The sequence below is a fragment of the Mustelus asterias genome, chromosome 18 (assembly GCF_964213995.1).
Source record: "Mustelus asterias chromosome 18, sMusAst1.hap1.1, whole genome shotgun sequence".
Taxonomy (NCBI): Eukaryota; Metazoa; Chordata; class Chondrichthyes; order Carcharhiniformes; family Triakidae; genus Mustelus; species Mustelus asterias.
Window position 1 is genome coordinate 51,362,008 of NC_135818.1, and position 19,323 is coordinate 51,381,330.

The 19,323-nt window shown below is 40.6% G+C and overlaps 1 protein-coding gene across 2 annotated transcripts in view; it reads left to right on the plus strand.

The window, feature by feature from the left end:
* Positions 1–19,323, plus strand: part of fermt2 (FERM domain containing kindlin 2) — a 130,729-nt gene that overhangs the window by 79,030 nt on the left and 32,376 nt on the right. For both annotated transcript variants that reach the window (XM_078233916.1, XM_078233917.1), the window contains exons 5-8: positions 5,638–5,670; positions 5,886–6,111; positions 6,210–6,312; positions 6,997–7,104. In XM_078233916.1, coding sequence (XP_078090042.1) covers positions 5,638–5,670; positions 5,886–6,111; positions 6,210–6,312; positions 6,997–7,104 — 470 coding nt within the window. The remainder of the gene's footprint in view (positions 1–5,637; positions 5,671–5,885; positions 6,112–6,209; positions 6,313–6,996; positions 7,105–19,323) is intronic.

The following is a 19,323-nucleotide window of genomic DNA, read 5'->3' on the forward strand; positions in this document are numbered from 1 at the left end:
TTAAAAAGAAAGATTAACTTTGTTACAAAATCTATTATATCACAACTACATGTTTGTGATAATCATCTACAAATTTTGATTTGTACCCTGTACACCAAATTCAAGGTCATTAACATATATCCAGCAAACCAATGGTCCTGGTACTGACCCCTGAGGAACCCACTGTGTTCTTTACTCCAGTCTGAAAAGCAAACCATTCACCACTATCTGTTTCCTGTCACTTCGCCAATTTTATATGCATGGTGCCCTTTTTACTCCATGGACTTCACCTTTGCTGACAAACTTATTGTGTTGCATTTTATCAAATGCTTTCTGGACTTTCGGAAGTCTGTGTACATCACATCAGCATGTCCTGTTCCACCCTCTTCCCTCATCTAATAACTCCTTTCACAAATCCGTGCTGTGTTTTCTTAAATATGATGCCCCTGAGTGGAAGAATCAGGATGGGTCAACTTCCTTCCTGATCCATAATTATCTTGTGATCTTGGATGTCCTATTTACCACTCTGGTTGGATGGTGTGCCTATTTTGGTCATGTAAAAGCAGCTTGGTCCTAAGATTTATTTCTTAATGTCATTTTCTAAAGCTCCGATCCGACATTAAATTATTTGTGTTCATTTCTTTTGATTCATTAAATTTGTTTAACACTGCCATTCAAGTTTTCTTTCGTGTCTTGAATGCTTTTTAAAACAAAAATGTAACTTGGTTGCAGGAAGCAGTAGTAAACTGTTTAATACCTTCCTTTTCAACCAACAGAACCTCTTACAGAAAACTGGTTTGAAGTTGGGTATGTTTAATGATTGAGTTGTACAAAAGCTGATTGTTCTGATAGTTGGAGAGAATAAGTACTGATACAGTAAGGTGTGAACAAATCTATCATTATCTTTCTAAACAAAGACAAAACTGGATAAGCTTGAATCTTGTGAAATCTGAACCGTGTTTGTTAGTGAGCAGGTATAAGATTGTTTCTCAATCTTCAAATCAAATCAGTTTCAGCATTCCACAGGATAGAATTCCTACAGTGCTGAAGGAGGCCATTTGGCCCATTGAACCTGCACCAACAGCAATCCCACAGCTATTCCCGTAACCCCATGTATTTACCCTGCTAATCCCCCTGATGCTAATGGACAATTTAGCACTGGCAATCCATCTAACCTGCACATCTTTGGACTGTGGGAGGAAACCTGAGCACCCGGGGGGAACCCATGCAAACATGGGGAGAATGTGTCAACTCCACACGGTCACCTGGGGTCCTTGGTGCCGTGAGGCAGCAGTGCTAATCACTGTACCACCATGATTTGAAGGGAGTAGGAGTCAAGGTGATGGTGTTTCTCTTTTTTAAGAGATATCTAACTTTGGCATGTAGTCCATTTGACACAGTCCACCTGTGTAATAATGTCTCCCTTCAGCTGAACTGACCATTATTGTTTAAGTTGGGAAGAGGGGAAATGCATAATTATATGTATACAATTACAAAATTAAGCTTCCAGTAAGGGATGGATTGTAACTGGAAGATTTTTTGATTTCAAAAATTGAGGTTTTGTGCTTAACTGTTTCCAAGCTCTAAAGTAAAATAGAAATGGTTGGCAAACAATGAGGTGGAAAAAGTATAATGTAGTCATGATAACTAACCAGTCTTCTGACAGATTCTTTGATTTCAGGGAAGCTTAACTTTCTTCCTGGTTAGGTTCAATTCGAACAAAGGCAAGGGTGGGGCGAGGTTGATACTCCCAAAAAAATTCTAAGTGCCGAATTTGCATGAAAACTGGAGTGACTCCCGACTATTTTTTTTTTTAAGCATGATTTTCAAAATGAATCTCCCACAATCTGAGCACTGCAGAGTGCACTAGCGGGAATCCTTCTGAAAATCAGGGGGCAGGGCCTATTCCCACCCGAGAGGCTGGCAGCATAGCACTGTGTGGGCCATTGCGTGTGTGCTGATCTGTCAGAGTGGAGATCAGTGCATGCGCAGTGGCCCCACACTGTCAACCTCCTGATCGCTGGCCTCCCGGACCCCTCCCTGTCAGCACTGAAGCACCAATCAACCCCTTCCCTCCCTCTGTCACCAGTCCCAATGCAGTGTGGCAGTCGAATCGCCTCCACCTGCCCTCTTGGCACTGCCTGGTGGGCAGTGCCAAGGTTCTCCCAGGCATTGCCATTTTGCCCCTAGGGCAGTGCCAAGGGACAGACTGTAGTATAATTGCTGTTGTAAGACTATTGTTTTAGCCTTGGATGCTGAGAAACCTGTGATTGTGATATCAGAATTTGTGTGCATAACATGTTCATACGACATTGTTATTATGAAAGAATTAGTACCTTCTAATACAATACAATGTTTTAAGTGTATCATAAAATACCTACAGTTCAGAAGGCTGCCATTCGGCCCATTGAGTCTGCACCAACTCTCCAATAGGGCAACTTGCCCAGTCCCCTTCCTCCGCCCTATGCCCATAACCCTGTGCATTTACCATGGCCAATCCACCTAATCTGGACATATTTGGACTCTGGGAGGAAACCAGAGCACCCAGAGTAAATCCATGCAGACACGGAGCGAATGTCTGTGTGGAGTTTGCACAGTCACCCAAGGCTGGAATCGAACCCGGGTCCCTGGTGCTAGTGAGGCATCAGTGCTAGCCATTGTGCCGCTCAGTACATATACTGATATTGCAAATCTAGGCTATTTATCTGGAGAAAGATTGGCTTTACACCGTGAAGAGCAGAAATACTGCGCAAGAAACAATACTTTTGACAGTATTAACAGTATGTTAATACATGTGACAATAATAAATCAAATCAAACACCATTTGGTTCTTTCAAATATTTGAAATTTTAACCAGTATTCTAGCACTGGTGATCAGAGCTCAGCATGTCCATTTAAGCAAATGTGTAAAGTTCTGCTTTGTCAGAATAGATGTAATGGCATGAACTCCTTGTTTGGAGAAACTAGGTTTAACCTGAAACTGGCATCCTTCTACAATAATAGAACGCATTCAAAGGACACAAATTGTGTGTGTGCAAGTATGCTGCCCCCATCCCCCTCTAGGAGTTGCTGGAGGATTCTTCACCCATTAACCTTGTTGCGAAAGGATAGAATTGGTCCTAAACTGTTTCTAAAGCAACTAAGAAAAAGATGATACTAAAAGGCTTCTGCTTCAGGTACCATGGCCCTAAGTAGGCTTTGGCGATTGGATTGGCCCGCGATTATGCAGGGCACAGTATTGCAATGCTTTGCCATTGGCTTTTGCTACATTTGCAGACCAGGAAACTCCTCCTCTTACCTCCTGCCATCAGGTGTATTGGAAAGATTTACAGGCTAGTAACCAGTCTTTGGCCACATAATGAACACACCTTCCATGGGTATCAAGTCCTGAAGTGACGCTTGAAACAGACACCACAAGACCTCCACAAAGAGCTAAGAATCTCAAATGCTAACCAGACAACATGCAATGAAGGCAGTCATAAGAACATCTGCAATATTGAGGGTTACCAAACAGAATTTGCTTGCTGGAGACCACCATGAGGAGCATGTGTATCAGCATAACACAAAAGCAAATTCTTGAAAAGTATTGGAAATCTGAAATAAAAGCAGAAAATGCTGCAAACACTCAGCAGGTTTGACAGCATCTGTGGAAAGATGTTATAGGTCTGTGACCTTTCCTCAGCTCCGCTACCATAGCTTACCCTCCTGAACTACAATGATGAACCACAATATCAAAAATTCAGATAGACCAGTGGGGAGAATCCCTAGTAAGAACTTTGAAGTCACAGGAATTGTGCTCCCTGTGCGCAACAAGAGGCCTGACTGATGAAATGAGGTTGACCAATAAGTTCCAGAATCCATGAGGACTAATGCCTTGAGGTTGGGAAGGGTCCAATTCCCTAGTAGTGACTTCATTAAAAGTCTTTTCCCAATATTGTTGTATAGAATCTTTCATCAGAGTGAAGACATTTGTGTTAAATTCCAACAAATGGTGAGTGTTTTTGAGAAAAAAACCTACATTTATAGAAAATCATAGAATCCCAGCAGTGCAGAAGGAGGCCATTTGGCCCATCAAGCCTGCACCGACAACATTCCCACCCAGGCCCTATCCTCACTCCACGTTTTTACCCCGCTAGTCCCCCTGACACTAAGGGACAATTTAACATGGGCAATCCACCTAACCCATGTGGACACGGGGAGAATGTGCAAACTCCACATACACACTGACCCAAGGCTAGAATTGAACCCGGGACCGTGGCACTGTGAGGCAGCAACGCTAGCCACCGTGCTGTATTCTAAAACATAGAATTATGGCAGGAGTGGTAGGTGGGGAAGACCATCAGTAATCTGGTGAGACCACTGTGGTTTTGAAAGTCAGGGAGACGGAATGCTTTTATAACGTAAGGAAAAAGATTTTTGAGTAATAATGCCATAAAGGCCTAAATTGTCTTCAAGGATGCTTCCCCGTGTAGATTTTTGGGATAAAATATTGTAATTATGTAGAGGATGCTAGAATCTGTTTTAATAATTTTCTGCTCCTCTTGTCAGACCAACTTCTTCTGCTTGAATATATTTTTCTTGAAGGAGAGCGATGAAACTTAGTGAAAAAGTTAGTCATATCATAAAACTAATTGACCACATCTGGTGCAGTTTTCAGATGCTTTCACAGTATTACAGAAGGAGGCCATTCAGTCTTTCATGTCTGCACTAGTTCTCCACATATCAATTTGACTAGTGTCACTCTGCTGCTTTCTCCACGTAGTACTTCCTTCTGTGATAACAATCCCAATTCCCTCTTGAATCCCTCGATTGAACTTTCGTCCACCACATTCTCAGGCAGTGTATTTCAGATCCTAACCACTTGCTGTGCGAAAACAATTTTTTCATGTCACCATTGCTTCTTTTGCCAATTGCCTTAAACCTTGTTCTCAATCCTTCCACCACTGGGAACAGTTTTTCCTTATCCACTCTGTCCAGACTCCATGTTTTTGAATACCTTTTTTTCAAATCTCCCCTCAACCTTCTCCAAGGAAACCAATCTCCCTTCCCCAATCTATCTACGTAGCTGAAGTTCCTCATTTCTGGGACCATCCTTGTGAACTTAATGAAATGTTCTGCTGAATGATATTCAAATGTACATATTTAGTCCAGCACTGCACTAAGTACACACAATGATATCAAAAACCAAGCACAATTACTTGGCTGTATTGAATTGGCATTTTTTTCCAGTTACTTCATTCATTTGGCGCTTCCACTATTTGATGAAGTTCCAATTTATCGGAAATGTACAGCACATGTGCCATCACCAGTATGTATTCAAAATTAGCTCTGGTAATTTTTTTAGTTTGGGTGTTTATTTTTTGTTTACATGTGAGCTTTCACAGTATGTGCTTCCTCCAGCAAATGCTTTTGTTATGGCTTTGACATCTGAAGGATTTCACTAGTGTTAACAATGAAGCAAGCTCTATGAAGGAGACATGATGAATCTGTAGATAAATTAATTTACTGTATATATTTGTTCTTATCACTGGCTATGCTCTTGCAGCATGTTTTGCTCCACCTGCTCACTCTGTGCTCTGCCTGCTCACTCCATGCTGTGCCCTGCCTGTTCTGTGCTCTTTCTGCCCTTCTCATTTCCTCTGTTTTCCTCTTCTGTAGGCTCTGATGTTCTTTATATTGGTCCGTCAAAAGGTAAGCTTTCAATTTATCATAGACTTTATGATTAAATATTATTGTTGTGTTATGCACAACTCTTGACGTTTTGTTTTACTATTGGTGCGCAGATTTGCATAATGATTAGAATTATTGGTTCTCCGGTGAATGCATCTTGTTAAATGCTCTATACCCAACTGGCAATTAACTAAATGCAATTATATTTCTTTGAATCTCTCTCTCTCCTCCTTCAGGAAGTATTTACTCAAGCCCAGGATTGTATAGCAAGACAATGACACCAACATATGACTCGAGAGATGGTAGCCCACTTTCCCCAACCTCAGCTTGGTTTGGTGACAGTCCTCTATCAGAAGGCAATCCTAGTGTTCTTGCAGTGAGCCAGCCAATCACCTCCCCGGATATATTGGCACAGCTATTCAAACCGCAGTCTCTACTTGATAAGGCAAAAACTAACAAAGGGCAAGTTCACATTTTCTGTCCCTTTTTTTTTAGATTTTGTTTTAAATAAAGTTACAGTAGTGTACATTTTATTCCAACTTTTGCATGTTTTCTTTCAGATGGTTAGATTCATCAAGATCCCTGATGGAGCAAGATGTAAAAGACAATGAAGTTTTAATGCTCCGATTCAAATATTACAGTTTCTTTGATTTAAACCCAAAGGTATGAGTTTACAAAAATATGTACCCCTTCATGCAGCTTTATATTTTGTACTTCAAAAGATGTTTCTCAAATATTGTACAGGGCAATGATGTAACATGGTGTATTGCTCTGTCACTGAAAAGAGCATTATAACTAGGAATCTGCATAATTTTAAGCATTGTAAGGTGTCTGGCCGTATTGCATGTTCAATCACTTCTCCATGTCCAATTCTGTGTGAATATTCAAGTTATACTTTATCAACCATATTGTCCAACACTTTATTTTGGCTATGATGCTTACAACACTTGTATCTGATTGCTTCATAAAATAATAATAGTGGAAGGCAGCTATCATGTTCATGACGATGTAGGATATGTTTTCACTAAAGTCTTTTTTTTTGGTCCAGTTTTTCTCAATTCATTTCTTTAAAATGCGTAACACTGGTTTAGTTAAAGTACAAAGCTTAGAAATTATGGGACAACATTTGATGTAAATAAAATCAATATTTCATGGTGGCATCATATGATTACTTCCATAATTTATAGTTGGAAATACAGTTAAACAAATATCTTTAAAATGTACCAAAAAATGTATTTTGTTTTAAATCTGCAATATCAGTTTTATTTCTTTTTATTGCCACACGAGAACACTTGTTCATACAAAGCTGTGGCAATTCTAAACATCTGTTTTACTTTGAAATTTCAGTATGATGCAGTGAGGATCAACCAGCTTTTTGAACAAGCTAAGTGGTGTATTCTTCTGGAAGAAATTGAATGCACAGAGGAGGAAATGATGATGTTTGCAGCTTTGCAAGTAAGTAAGCACGAAATAAGAAAAATCCATGTGTGTTGTACAATTTCAATAAAGCTGCTGCCTCTGATTAATTGTCACATTTTAGAAAGTTTCAGTTTGTCTAAACTCATGCATATCATCATCACGCTAGCTATAAACAACTTTGGAGCACTTGAGAAGGGCAGAGGCTGAAAAGGAATGGGCGCCATGCCCAGAATGTCATTGGGCAATTCTGCATGTTCCATTAAAGCATTTATGAGCACAAACACACTGCAGAATGATGAGATCAGTCTTCTATTTTTAATGTATGTCTGAGCAAAACTGCTTTACATAATTCTCAAATGTGAAATGGATTTATGTGGTCCCTAGCTTTTTGGTGGTCTTGTGCAAAAATAAGAATTCTAAGTAGAAAGTCATTTTCAGACCATGCAAGTAGTGATATTCAATTATCTGTCACTCTTTAACATTTTAAAGTGGGATCTGGTTTCAGATTCTAGGATTAGTGCACACTGTGATACCTGAGTCAAACATCTCAATAATTTTCTGAAAAGTTGTTTCTATTACTGTACCTTCCACTAACCTTGGGAAGTTCTGTTCTTCCGAGAGATGTGCAGTGATGTTCGGAGACGAGTGTGATTGAATTGTTGCTGCAATCTTCAACTATGTCCTTTGAGATCACTTTTTTCTTGAAGCTTGGGGCATGCAACTAGAGGAAGCCTGGATCTAGGTTATGTTGTCCCCACCATATAGCTATTACAAATGTAGACCATGACTTTCCAGCATAATTATGCCATATTTGGTGTAGTCTCCCAATTAATTTATTTTCACCAGAAGTGGACATGTTACTTGCACCCAAAGTCGTGCACGCAGATGCTGCAAGTGAGGCTAGAATGGCAAGCTGATACCCAACATAGAGCATTTATTTGAGGGAATAGATATTAATGATGCCAGATATGTGGAGAAGCCTGATGCTGTCTGAATAAACTCAGATCTTAGCAGTTGTGGTACTGGTAATGTTGAAACGTATAAACCTCTGTATTCACTATCTCACAGGGGTGCAGAATAGAATCCTATCCCCGTAACCCCACATACTTACCAAGCTAATCTCCTAACCTACACATCTTGGGACACTAAGGGGCAATTTAGCATGGCCAATCCACCTAATCTGCACTTCTACGGATCTGTTGGCCAGGTTTCTTTGCAGTGCTGAAGGGAGGGTCAGCTAAGCCTGCAAGCTCAGTCATTTCCCACAGAGTGACGAGCACAACATTTGACACTAACATGGACGTTCAATTATGACTGAACAAAAATAAGCACGTCTTCTCATTGTTGAAAGTGCTAATGCCCAGGAGGCGTGGCCTGATGGGGTTGGGGCCTAGGGGTGGGGGGGTGGTCCTGCTGCCACTCTGAATAGGGATTGGTGGAGGAAGCTGGAGGGCCAGCAATCGGAGGGAGGGGGGGGTGGAGATTGCGACAGGCGGTATTAGGCCTGGGAATGGATGGTGGGGGGGGTGGGGGAGAGAGTTGGTGGGGAGGAGTGTTGTGGGGCTGGTCAGCGATTTGAACTAGCCAGCAATTGGGAGGCTGTCCGTGCAGGGCCACTGCACATGTGCCGTCTCAGCACTGACCGATCGGCGCAGTGTGCTGATTTCGGCGCCTCGAGTGGGAACAGATCCCGCCCCTCAAAATTTAATGATATTCACGCTGGTGGCCTCTGCAGTGCGCAGTGTGTGGGAGATTCTCCTCTGAACTCCCACTGAAAAAGCCAGCGTGAATTACTCCTCCAGTTTTCACGCAAATTCGACACTTAGAATTATTTTGGGAGAATTCTGCCCCTTGTCTTTTGCTTTCTTCCTTTCTCCTCTATTCTCCCCCTTTCTACTTTCCTCCTTTGTCTATATATAAAGCTCAAAGAGGAGTGAGCAATGCCGCCTTTGGCTGTCGGGGTGAATGTGCTTTATTTCACTTCCTTTATTTTGGGACCTGCTATCTGTGATAGAAGGCCAGAGTTTCCACCACTGCTTTATGTTTAGAAAACCGTTGAAATTCTGAAGATTTAGTGTCCTAAATGGGGGAAAAAATGATCCATTTAAAATGGTGATCATAACCTAAACCCCATGATTTTGTTTTGCTTAATGCTGCTCAACCAACTTGCTCCTGATTCAGTAAGTGTTCATGTTGCTGTTTGTCAGTTGTATTTGGCAGGTGTAGCAGCTGATGACAGTCTATTCATGTGCAAGTATATGAAAGTTCTGCAAAGATAGCTGTTGATTCCACAATTTAACCTTATTCTGAATGACACTTGTATGATTTTTATTGCCTTGCATTTACTCTTGTTTTATTGCCCTTTTACAGCACAGATGGTTTGTGACTTTACTATTTTGGGATGAATTTATTAGTACATGGGTTGACTATGTTCCTTCCTATACTTAATCATTTTTGTTAAATCTTACATTTGCAGCATTGAAATTTTACCCATCTTTTTGCACGTTAGAGAACAATATCGTATCAATAATGGATAAATGAAGGCTCCAGTTATGTTGATGCCCATATAAATCAACAAAATGAAGCAAGACAAATGTTACTTGTCAACTTGGTTGGCAGCAAAGTACAATGAGATCAGTAAGCACAGTCCACCAGCAGTTGAATTTTAATGTTTGAGCATCCTTTCTATTCTAACTTTAGAAAGAATACAACGTTTAATTGAAAATCTAGCGAACTGCCTGATACTATAAAATGCAGTTTTGAGCCCAGTTATGATTGTGACTTGCTTCAGAAAGAGTCCTTATCACTGTGCATTTAGGTGTCAGTTGGTATTTGCAATCCAAGTTATCCCATCACTTCCTGATGATGCGCACCTGGAAACACACAGGCTAAGCATAAAAGTGCAGCCCCACAATTTCAGCTTTGTATTCTATATCGAGATATGTCTGATAAAATACAAGAAAATTCGATGCTTCCTTTGGCCTGCAGATCTGGAATAACCAGTTGGACGTACCCTTTGTCAAATTATGTTCCCATTCAACAAAGCAAGAATTTCTAAATAGAATGGCAAATGAAAACCAAAAAAGCTTTGTGGCTAGGGTTTGGGCGTGGGGGGAGGGGGTGGTTGAAACAGTGCAGAAGTATTGTGTGTAATATACTAGAAAACCAGATTCCCATTGTGCAAATTGTTGGGTGGAAAGTTTAGTTGGGACGGAGAGAGCAGGAGGTGATTGGTTCTTGCTACATCCTGTAATTCTAGCTGATGAGCGTTGGGAATCTTTGGTTCGCTTTAGTTTGTTCATTTTCCTGCACCCCCTGCCCCCATGCCTTTGTTTTTCTGCAGTTTTTCTCTAAAATATGATCACAGTGAGAGAGGTTGAAAGAAATTTTTAAAGCATTAGTGAGAGAGAATTCTGTTCTCCCTTTTTCCTGATCTGCATGTACCATACAACCCATGACCTAGAAGGAGGTTGTTTTTGTATATTGCATGCCATTGTTTTGATACTGGCAGTAAAGAAGTGAGTGTAACTCAAGTGAATGTATAGCCTTTTTTTTCCACTTTGGGGGGAAATGTATAGTCATTGCTTGGTAACTCTCTACAATATTGTTGTTCAGGTCAAATCAGAAACTCTTTGTGCAGCTCAGAACCATGACGCTCTCTGTCAAAGCTTGGGTGTTTGTTTCCTACCGAAGTTTGCTTTTCTTACCCAAGCTGTGCCAAATTCCACATACCAAGATTATGGCATTTCCCATTGACAATAGGGCTGTTGCTGGGAGTTGTCAGAGAATTGGGAAAGGTGAATTTTATTTCTTGGATGGTGCTTACTACCTCCCTTGTCCAGCTGCAGCAGACCCGAGTGGAAGTCGCAGAACAGGTTGACTGCTTTCAGAAGCAGAAATATCAGGCAGCAATGGCTTACAAAAATCACTTGAAAGAAATGAACTTTGTGATGTGGAGGTTCAGTGCTCTGAGCTTGGGCATCATGATTGCCATGTTGGTGTTCCAGTACATTCTGCTAGTTCTAAGCTGTGGAGATACTGCATGAACTTGGCTAGTCTGATTTTTGGGAAGTCAAAGAGGACAGTTAATTTTCCCTCCCTTTCAAACGGGAAGATTTTAAAATGTGCGTACATTGAGTCAATATATATAATTACACTTCATATAATTTAATTTGGCTTGAGGTTTAGTGCATAATTTCCATAAAAAGATTTATATTTTACAACTGAAATATCAAAATGTTAAATATTTCTGTATACTTGGACATCCATTTAAAGTGGTTTTACATGTAACATATTTAAATTAATTTTTTTTATGGAGATGAACTAGTCTGCCATAATGGTATAGATCCTTCTACAGAGCAGGCTTTCATTTTTACAATGCCTGGGTGCATACTTAAACCAGTGCTGTTTTTCTAATAATCAGATGATCCATCCCATATTGATAGAAAACTAGTGGGTTTGGAAATGACCTGTCATTTGACCCATTGTGCCAGCACTTTGAAATTAGTCCCAGTCCAAAGCTCCTTCCCCATAGCCCTGCAAGTATTTCCTTTTCGGGTGTTACCAAATTCACTTTATGAAAGTTACAATTGAATCTGCTGCCAGCACGGCGGCATGGTGGTTAGCACTGCTGCCTCGCGTCTCCAGGGACCCAGGTTCAATTCTGGCCTTGGTTAACTGTCTATTTGTGTGGAGTTTTCATGTTCTCCCCGTGTCTACATGGATTTCCTCTCACAGTCCAAAGATGTGCAGGTTAGGTGAATTGGCCATGCCAAATTGTCCCTTCGTGTCCCAAGGATGTGTAGGTTAGATGGATTAGCCATGGTAAATGTATGGGGTTAAAGGGATAGGATGGGGGAGAACGCCTGGATAAGATGCTCTGTCAGAGTCAGTGCAGACTCGATGGGCCAAATGGCCTCTTCTGCATTGCAAGGATTCTATGATTCTGCGAACACCTTCTTGAGCAGTATCTCACCTTTGTCATTAGCTTTTAAATCTGTATCCTTTGCCAACTATCTTGTCAGGAATCAAGGCGAGGAAGCTGCCAGCCCCAAAAGTGGCTTTCTGTGCCATACCATTTGGCTCTTGCCAAAAAAAAATGAAGGGGCAGGTCCCACAATAGACTGCTACGCCAGCAACTTTGGTTTTAAAAGATCGGGCTGCCCTATACAAGAGATTAAAGATAGAACCCCCCATTCAATGTACTCTTCTCTGACGCGTTCTAATCGCCAGGTGCATGCCGTGGTAGATTTGTCATGATCCACGTTTGTGAATCTAATTGGCGGGGGCTGATGCTGCGATTTAAATGCATTCAAATGACATTGGGATTCCCATTACGTCATTGGAAGGACAATCATTACAGAAAATGGAAGTGGAAACTCTCACCGCAATGGCATGGAGGTCTTTTATCAGGCCTGGTTGAACGATTCCCACAAGATGTGCACAGGCTTTACATCTAACCCAGCTAAATGGCTTGGAGAGAAAAAGAACCCAATCAGTTATGCAATATTTGGAAGGGACCTTTATTTCTGCTTCAACAACAATGTAGGAATTATTTCAGCAATCTGAACAAGTGCTCAATCAGAGTCACAGAATTGCACTGCCTAAATCTAGGTGCGGTTATTTTCAGAGTCCACAATGTAGCAAAACAGATTTTTTTTTCAAGGAGATAAATGCAGTATTACAGAACCAGAAAGATGGAATGCTTGTCTACAGATGTTATGCTAGCAAATTGGTAATGCACTGGTCAGGCTGCAGCTGAGAATGCCGTGTTTTAGTTTTGGTCACCACAAGAAAAAGATTAAAATTCCTTTGATTTAGGAAGTGTAGAAATTGTACAGATCAGAAACAATCGTACTCCCACAGATAAAGTTGTGCTATTGAAAAAGATTAAATTGCAGTCAAGTGTGATAAACCCAGATGATTACCGGGACCTTTTGAGCAGAAACAGAAATTTGTGAAAACTAAGTTTAGAAGAATTTTTTTCCAAATAGTACTTTATTGGTGGTGATAGAACAATGAATCAAGATAATTGTGGGTTATTTAAAATACTATTAAATGCTATGTTGGTAGATTTCATGCACTGGAAAGATGAACTTTCTGTCTTCAGGTGCTTTGTGTATTCCACCACACAAGTGAGCATTTGATTCCCTTATCCAGTTTGCTCAACTAGTTGTAATTTAAGTAGAAGCTTTTAAGACAGTTGTCAACTGTGTGCCTGGCACATGTGGAAACAAAGGACCAAGTTTGTCTTCAAATCAGTCTACTCAAGTGTCTACACCAGAACCAAATTACTTAAAGGGTAGCAGAATTAAGGTTGATCAAGTAGTTACCGACCTGTCAATTGGCAAATGAGTTTATAAACACAGTCCCAGGTCCCATTTTCTGGATATTGTTATCAAATTTTCCTGTGCAGTTCATATGCATCAATAGCATAGAAAATTGAACATAATGTGTGTCCTTCTTCTTGGACAATGAAATATTGGAAGAATGCATCACCCAGAGTACGCAAAGCATCCAACCCTGACTTCTGAATCTAATGAATTACTTGCCCATGGGAGCTACAGTGCTGCACTGTGGGGAAGGTTAATTTGTTTAGTAGATTAAAAAGTATGATGATCAAGATGCAGTGTGATTTTCAACTTAATGAAGGTAAGAAAATAGTTATAGTCATAACCGTTAAATGTCCCAAAGTGCTTCACAAGCAATACATTACATTAGCAAAAGTCACTTTTATCAGAAAATATGTCAATTGTGTAAACTTCTACAAAATGAATGACCAGTTAATCTGCTTTTGGTCATATTGATTGATAATGGCATGTTAGCCAAAACAATGGGAGAACTCTGCTCCTCTTGTTGTGTTGTGGGATCTTTAATGTACATCTGAACAGGCAGATGGATTCTCAGTTTAGCATCTCATTCAAAAGAAAACCTTTCGTAATACAACAAGGTGCTTGAGCCTGAGAAATCACTGACACTTTAAAGATGGTGCCCTGATCTCCGTGCAGCCAAGCTTTGTTGGTGTGAGGCCCCGCCCTCTGCATGACAGTATGAAACAAGCCCCCCATTTTCTTTAGGCAGAGTGTCGTAAGATCTGGGGAGAGAACACGCCGGTTTTCTCGTGGGAACAACACTGCCATTTTTTTTGGTAAGATTCCCAGGGAATGGTACATATTATTGGAGCTACAAGAAATGCAGCATATCTATACCACTGATCGTACTAAAGAAATGTTATGACAATGGTAATATTTAGATTCTTTACATTTAATGATGCCAAGTCCCATTATGTCTATTGGCTGTGAATTTGAGAGTTTCTAAAAGCTTTTTTGCTGTCCCTGTTGCTGTGTTTTTGCCAATTCCAGTTATGCCACCGGTTTAATTCATGTTCAGGATGTTAGTGTTGTAAACAATTACATTTGCGATCCTTTGAGTGCATAATATCCATTTTTAGTATGGCTGTACTTCTGAGAAGAATATGATCCCAGATTATAGTCTGTCTCTTATCTCGTCAGTAGCAATGATACTTCCCAGCTGTTGTCGTGCTCCCCCCCTTCGGTCAAATGTCAGCAAGCTTTGCATGCTTTACTCGTTTGCAGATGTTGAAATATTTAGAGCATTGTCTGCACTCGTTATTTAAGGATTTTATAACCCAAAGTTGAAATTGATGAACTTTTCAATTTGTAAGCCTATTTCTTTCTTTAAAGATTCTGGTGCAGATTTTCACAATATCATGGGGACTTCGCAAACCTTTAAAAATGGAGGGCAGGACCCAAATTGGGAAATCCTGCCTCCATGTCCAATAGATCATATTTTTGCCGACAGGGGAAAGGGAGTAGAGTATGACTCGCATGCAAGAAACCCAAACTCAGCAGGACTATTTGAACACTGAGTTCAACTGGACCCCATTTTTCTGTAGCTTGAGCCTTAATCCACAGTGTAAGAGTGGTCATAAAATCTCATGAAAGGCAGGTGTGATCTATAGAGCTGTCAAATTATTTAATCCCTTTTATGTCAGTGAGAGTTGAAACAAATCTTGTCTAGCAGTTATAAAAGCCATTTGTTAACATTGCCACAAGGGTTATTATTGTGCCAACTCCATGCAGCTGGAAGAGGCAGGGGTTGGCATTAAACTGGCATGGAGAGTATAAGTAGCCATGAGGTGGTGGGATGATGTGTGAGGGTTAGAGGGCTTAATACTTAACAAAATTAACAAGACGAGCCTTTTAAACACCATACATCAGCACTCAGCAGCCCCTGTGGCCACCATGATCTACATCCACCAGCCATCGGGACACTTTTTCCCAAGGTAGGTGTGCCAAGTCTGGAGATTTCCTGATTTGTACAAGTCAACTTGGGAGAGAAAACGTGGGCCTGTGTTTAATAGTGCTTTGTCAATATCTGTTCATTTTCATTTTGACTGTATAACTGTGCATAGTTATTTGGCATTCCAATAACCAACCTTTTTGGCCTGATTTCATTTTTCTATTTTTGGCTGTTATGGCCTGATATAAGGAAGTATGTTCATAGCTCACAGTTTTTATATAGTTCCATAATGATCATTCAACATTAAAGCCCCAAAGATCTGTTGGTATAAGCCTACTGACAGTGCAGTGAATGTGTCTGATACCTGGATAGGCCAACCCCTGGCCTCAGCCACTAATTTTCATCAGAGCCGTATAACTTTAAATCTGGAGTCTGACATCAAAGGGAATGGACATTGAGGCCCAGAGTGAAAGACCGTGTATGTTTTGCTGGGGATAAGGGCTTGAAGGTAGAGGTGAGTTTGTGATTGAACTCGTGGGCAGCTGCAAAAATATTAGTGAATGAATTTTTCCTTGGTCAACCTTATTGAAGTGTATTTATGATCTTGTCACAGAGTTCCTGGAATTTATTGTTGTCTGTGATCAAAGTGCTTTTATGTGAAGTTAGATCATTTATGTTCTCACACCTGCCCCAAGACGTTTAACATCTCGTGCACACATGACGATCAGATACAGGTGAAGTAGAAAAAAAACACTATTATAATTTAGAAGGATTTCAGTTTTGTTTGCAGCAGGCCTGTAGTTTCTTGGATAAATTGATGCTTTAACTGGAGAGGAAGGCTTGCAAAAGCAGAGAATTTTCGGTTAGCTGCAAGGCTTTAGTCGTTGAATCGTCAAGAGGTTGGCTATCAGGTGAACCTGAAGTTAGAACAGGTTGGGAGAAGAATCCTTTTCCCACTTTCAGCTGCATATTGGTTGCATAGTTGTCTTGCAGCTGGTTTTATGGCTTATATGGTGTTTCTGATAGTCTCTGTTTCGGAACAACTTGTACTGTTATTTTGACATGGCACAAGTCCAACATACTTTTCCAAATAAGGTGGTAAACATCCTATGTTTTGGCTTTTCACATCGTGTTTCAGGCAGCTGTGATCTTTGTGCTTGGGATGAGGAGCCATCACAATATAATATCCATTTCATATTTGCCTTGATACCCATTGTGCTTCAATGTTTCTCTTGTCTGTGGTTTTTTTTATGTTGACAATTCATCCTTCATAAAAGGGAGGTGCAAATTTCACAAGTGGCTGAAATGTCCATATTTTAATTAGGTATTTGCTTGAGTTTTATTTTGAGAGCCATCGTAAATGGCATCTATAACTTGCCTACCCTCTGGCACCTCCCCCTTATAAGGGGAAGATTGCAAGCCCTTTGGCTATCTCCGCACCCACTTTTCTTGGCAACATGTGATGTTAGTCATCTGGACCAGGTGACTGACTTATTTTCAAAAATAGCCAGCCTTCCAGTACATCGTGCCGATCAAGTTTCACCCCATCCGTTTTCACTACTACCTCCTCCTTCTACCAATATTTTGCCAATTCTGTTTTAGTAAGGATAAATACAATCTACTCTTTGGGCTGTAACTTCTGAGCGCCAAGGTGTTGTACTGGGTGGGGGGTGGGGAGGGAGGATAGAATCCCCTTTTTTGGAGGTTTACAGGTAAGGTTTGCATGATAATTGCGTAGAAGTGCAAACTTCCCCAGGGGAAATACAATTTTAAAAGGGCTACATCAACAATTACCCAGAAAAAGAATTAAAACCTCATCTTCTGGGTAACTATTGTACAGATCCATACCTGAGGGATTACTCCCCCTGACATGAATTCCCTAACCCATGGTATTCCCCCAACTCTGTGGGACTCTCTCCCAGGCCAGCACCACCTCCAACTTCCCCAAATCCTACTCACTTGTTTTATACACTTAAGCTCCTTGACCGGCCTGGGAGACTTTTCACTGGACATTTAACTTGCCTGGTTTAAGGAAGTTAGTGCTATTTTAAAAAAAGGGGGGGGCATGGCGTCTGTAAATCTGAGAGTGCTGCTCACCAGCAGTGTATTTGGCCTGATAATCGCTTGAAGAATTTGCATCATACACCATTTTTTTTTTTTTTGTTTGTTCACATTCTCTGTCTCCTTCGCCATCCAAGGAACCCTGACTTTGGTTCTCCTGCTGGAATATACCTAACCTGCACCTGAACATTACTCATTGTTCCTTTATCATTTTTCCTGTCAGTCTGGTTCCATTCTATGCTGGCTGGATCCTCTGGTCCCATTGAAGTTAGCCCTCTTCCAGTTTGGAAGTTCTACTGTAGATTAATCCTTATTCTTCTCCATGACTAATCAAAACCTTATGATACAATGATCATTCTTAACCAAGCAATTCCCCCACAGACATCCTTGAATTATTGACCCACGTCATTCTCCAGCACCAGATCCAGCCATATCTCCTTCCTAGCAGAACCAAGAACTTACTGGTCAAGGAACTTCCGAACACACTTCAAAAATTCCTCCCCTTACATTATTCCAATCTATATTTGGTAATAAAAGTCCTCCAGTGTCACCATTAGTTGCACATCTGTGTGATTTTCCTGGAGGTTTGTTCCTCCTCCTCACTAGTTGAAGTCTTGTGGAACACATGGCACTTTTTTGGCAAGGTGAGCAATTCTTTTAAACTAAACATAACTGTATTTATAGTTACGTAGAAAATGGCCATGCAAATCTTTTAGGAAATGCTGCAACTTAAGAGTAATGCAATTGACTTTTTTTTTTGGTCAAACATTTTAAATATCGCTTCTGTATTTGCTCAACTATAAGAATTTCTAATGGTTTAATGTACTGTTCCAGAGTCTTTGACATCCAAATTTCAAATGCTCTTGGGATCTTGATATAATATTCATATTAATCGTTCCCTGGCAAGTGAAGTAATAACCAAGGTTTAAACCGAGCAATTAATTTCTATAAACTGGCATGCTATTGAATTCTTCAATGAAAAGCTTGTGTTTAATTTCCCAAAATCAATTGTTATTTGCTTTTAACACTTTGGTGGGCATTATGTATCATATCACTATTGGCCATTATACTGCCGTGGTGATGCAATCCATGTAATGAAGTGATTGATTAGCATTTCCTTGCAGCCCCCTTGGTAGTCTAGGCCCTCTTCAGTACTTTTTCCATGTAAAATGAGGACCTCCCTTTTTATTTTGGGCATGTTTCTGCAGATCTTGTCAATACTGACAGACTGTCGCATGTCTGACACGTTTGTTCCTTCCTCATTTCATTGTATTTTAGTGAGAGACAGTAGCCTCTGCAGTTCCAAATGCACTGGTATTACAATCATAATTGGGTATTTAGTTGTTAGCAATACTGATGCAGGCAGAAATTAGGTTTTTGCTGATGAGAATTATTGGCTTCTTTTTGAAGGGGGGGGGGGGGGGCAGAGTCATGGTGGGGACATTTTGCCAGCATATCCTTGGATTTGCTTCTGTGAGTGAGACTACTGGTGCATTTTGTGTCTCAATCACATTTGCACACTACACAACTTCACTTGAGAACTGCTGAAGTGCAAGTGTCGCCTGCCCTACAGGCACACCTTCATATACTATCATTGAGGGGTAAAGGTTAAGGCAGAATTTAATAAAGATGTAAGTTCCCAGAAATTACCCCACCGTCACTATAATGAATATACAGACAACCCAGGTTAAAACAGCATCTTATCATGAAGGCACATATAACCTTGGGCTTCAACAATTTAAAGCAAAAAGAGAAGTTGTACCCCTACTATATAAAGACCTCCAAGCATGATCATCTGCCTCAAACAGAACAGAAAATGCTAGAAAATCTCAGCAGGTCTGATAGCATCTGTGGAGGGAGAACAGAGCCAATGTTTCGAGTCTGGATGACTCTTCAACGAAGAATCATTCAGACTCAAAAAGTTAGCCAGAC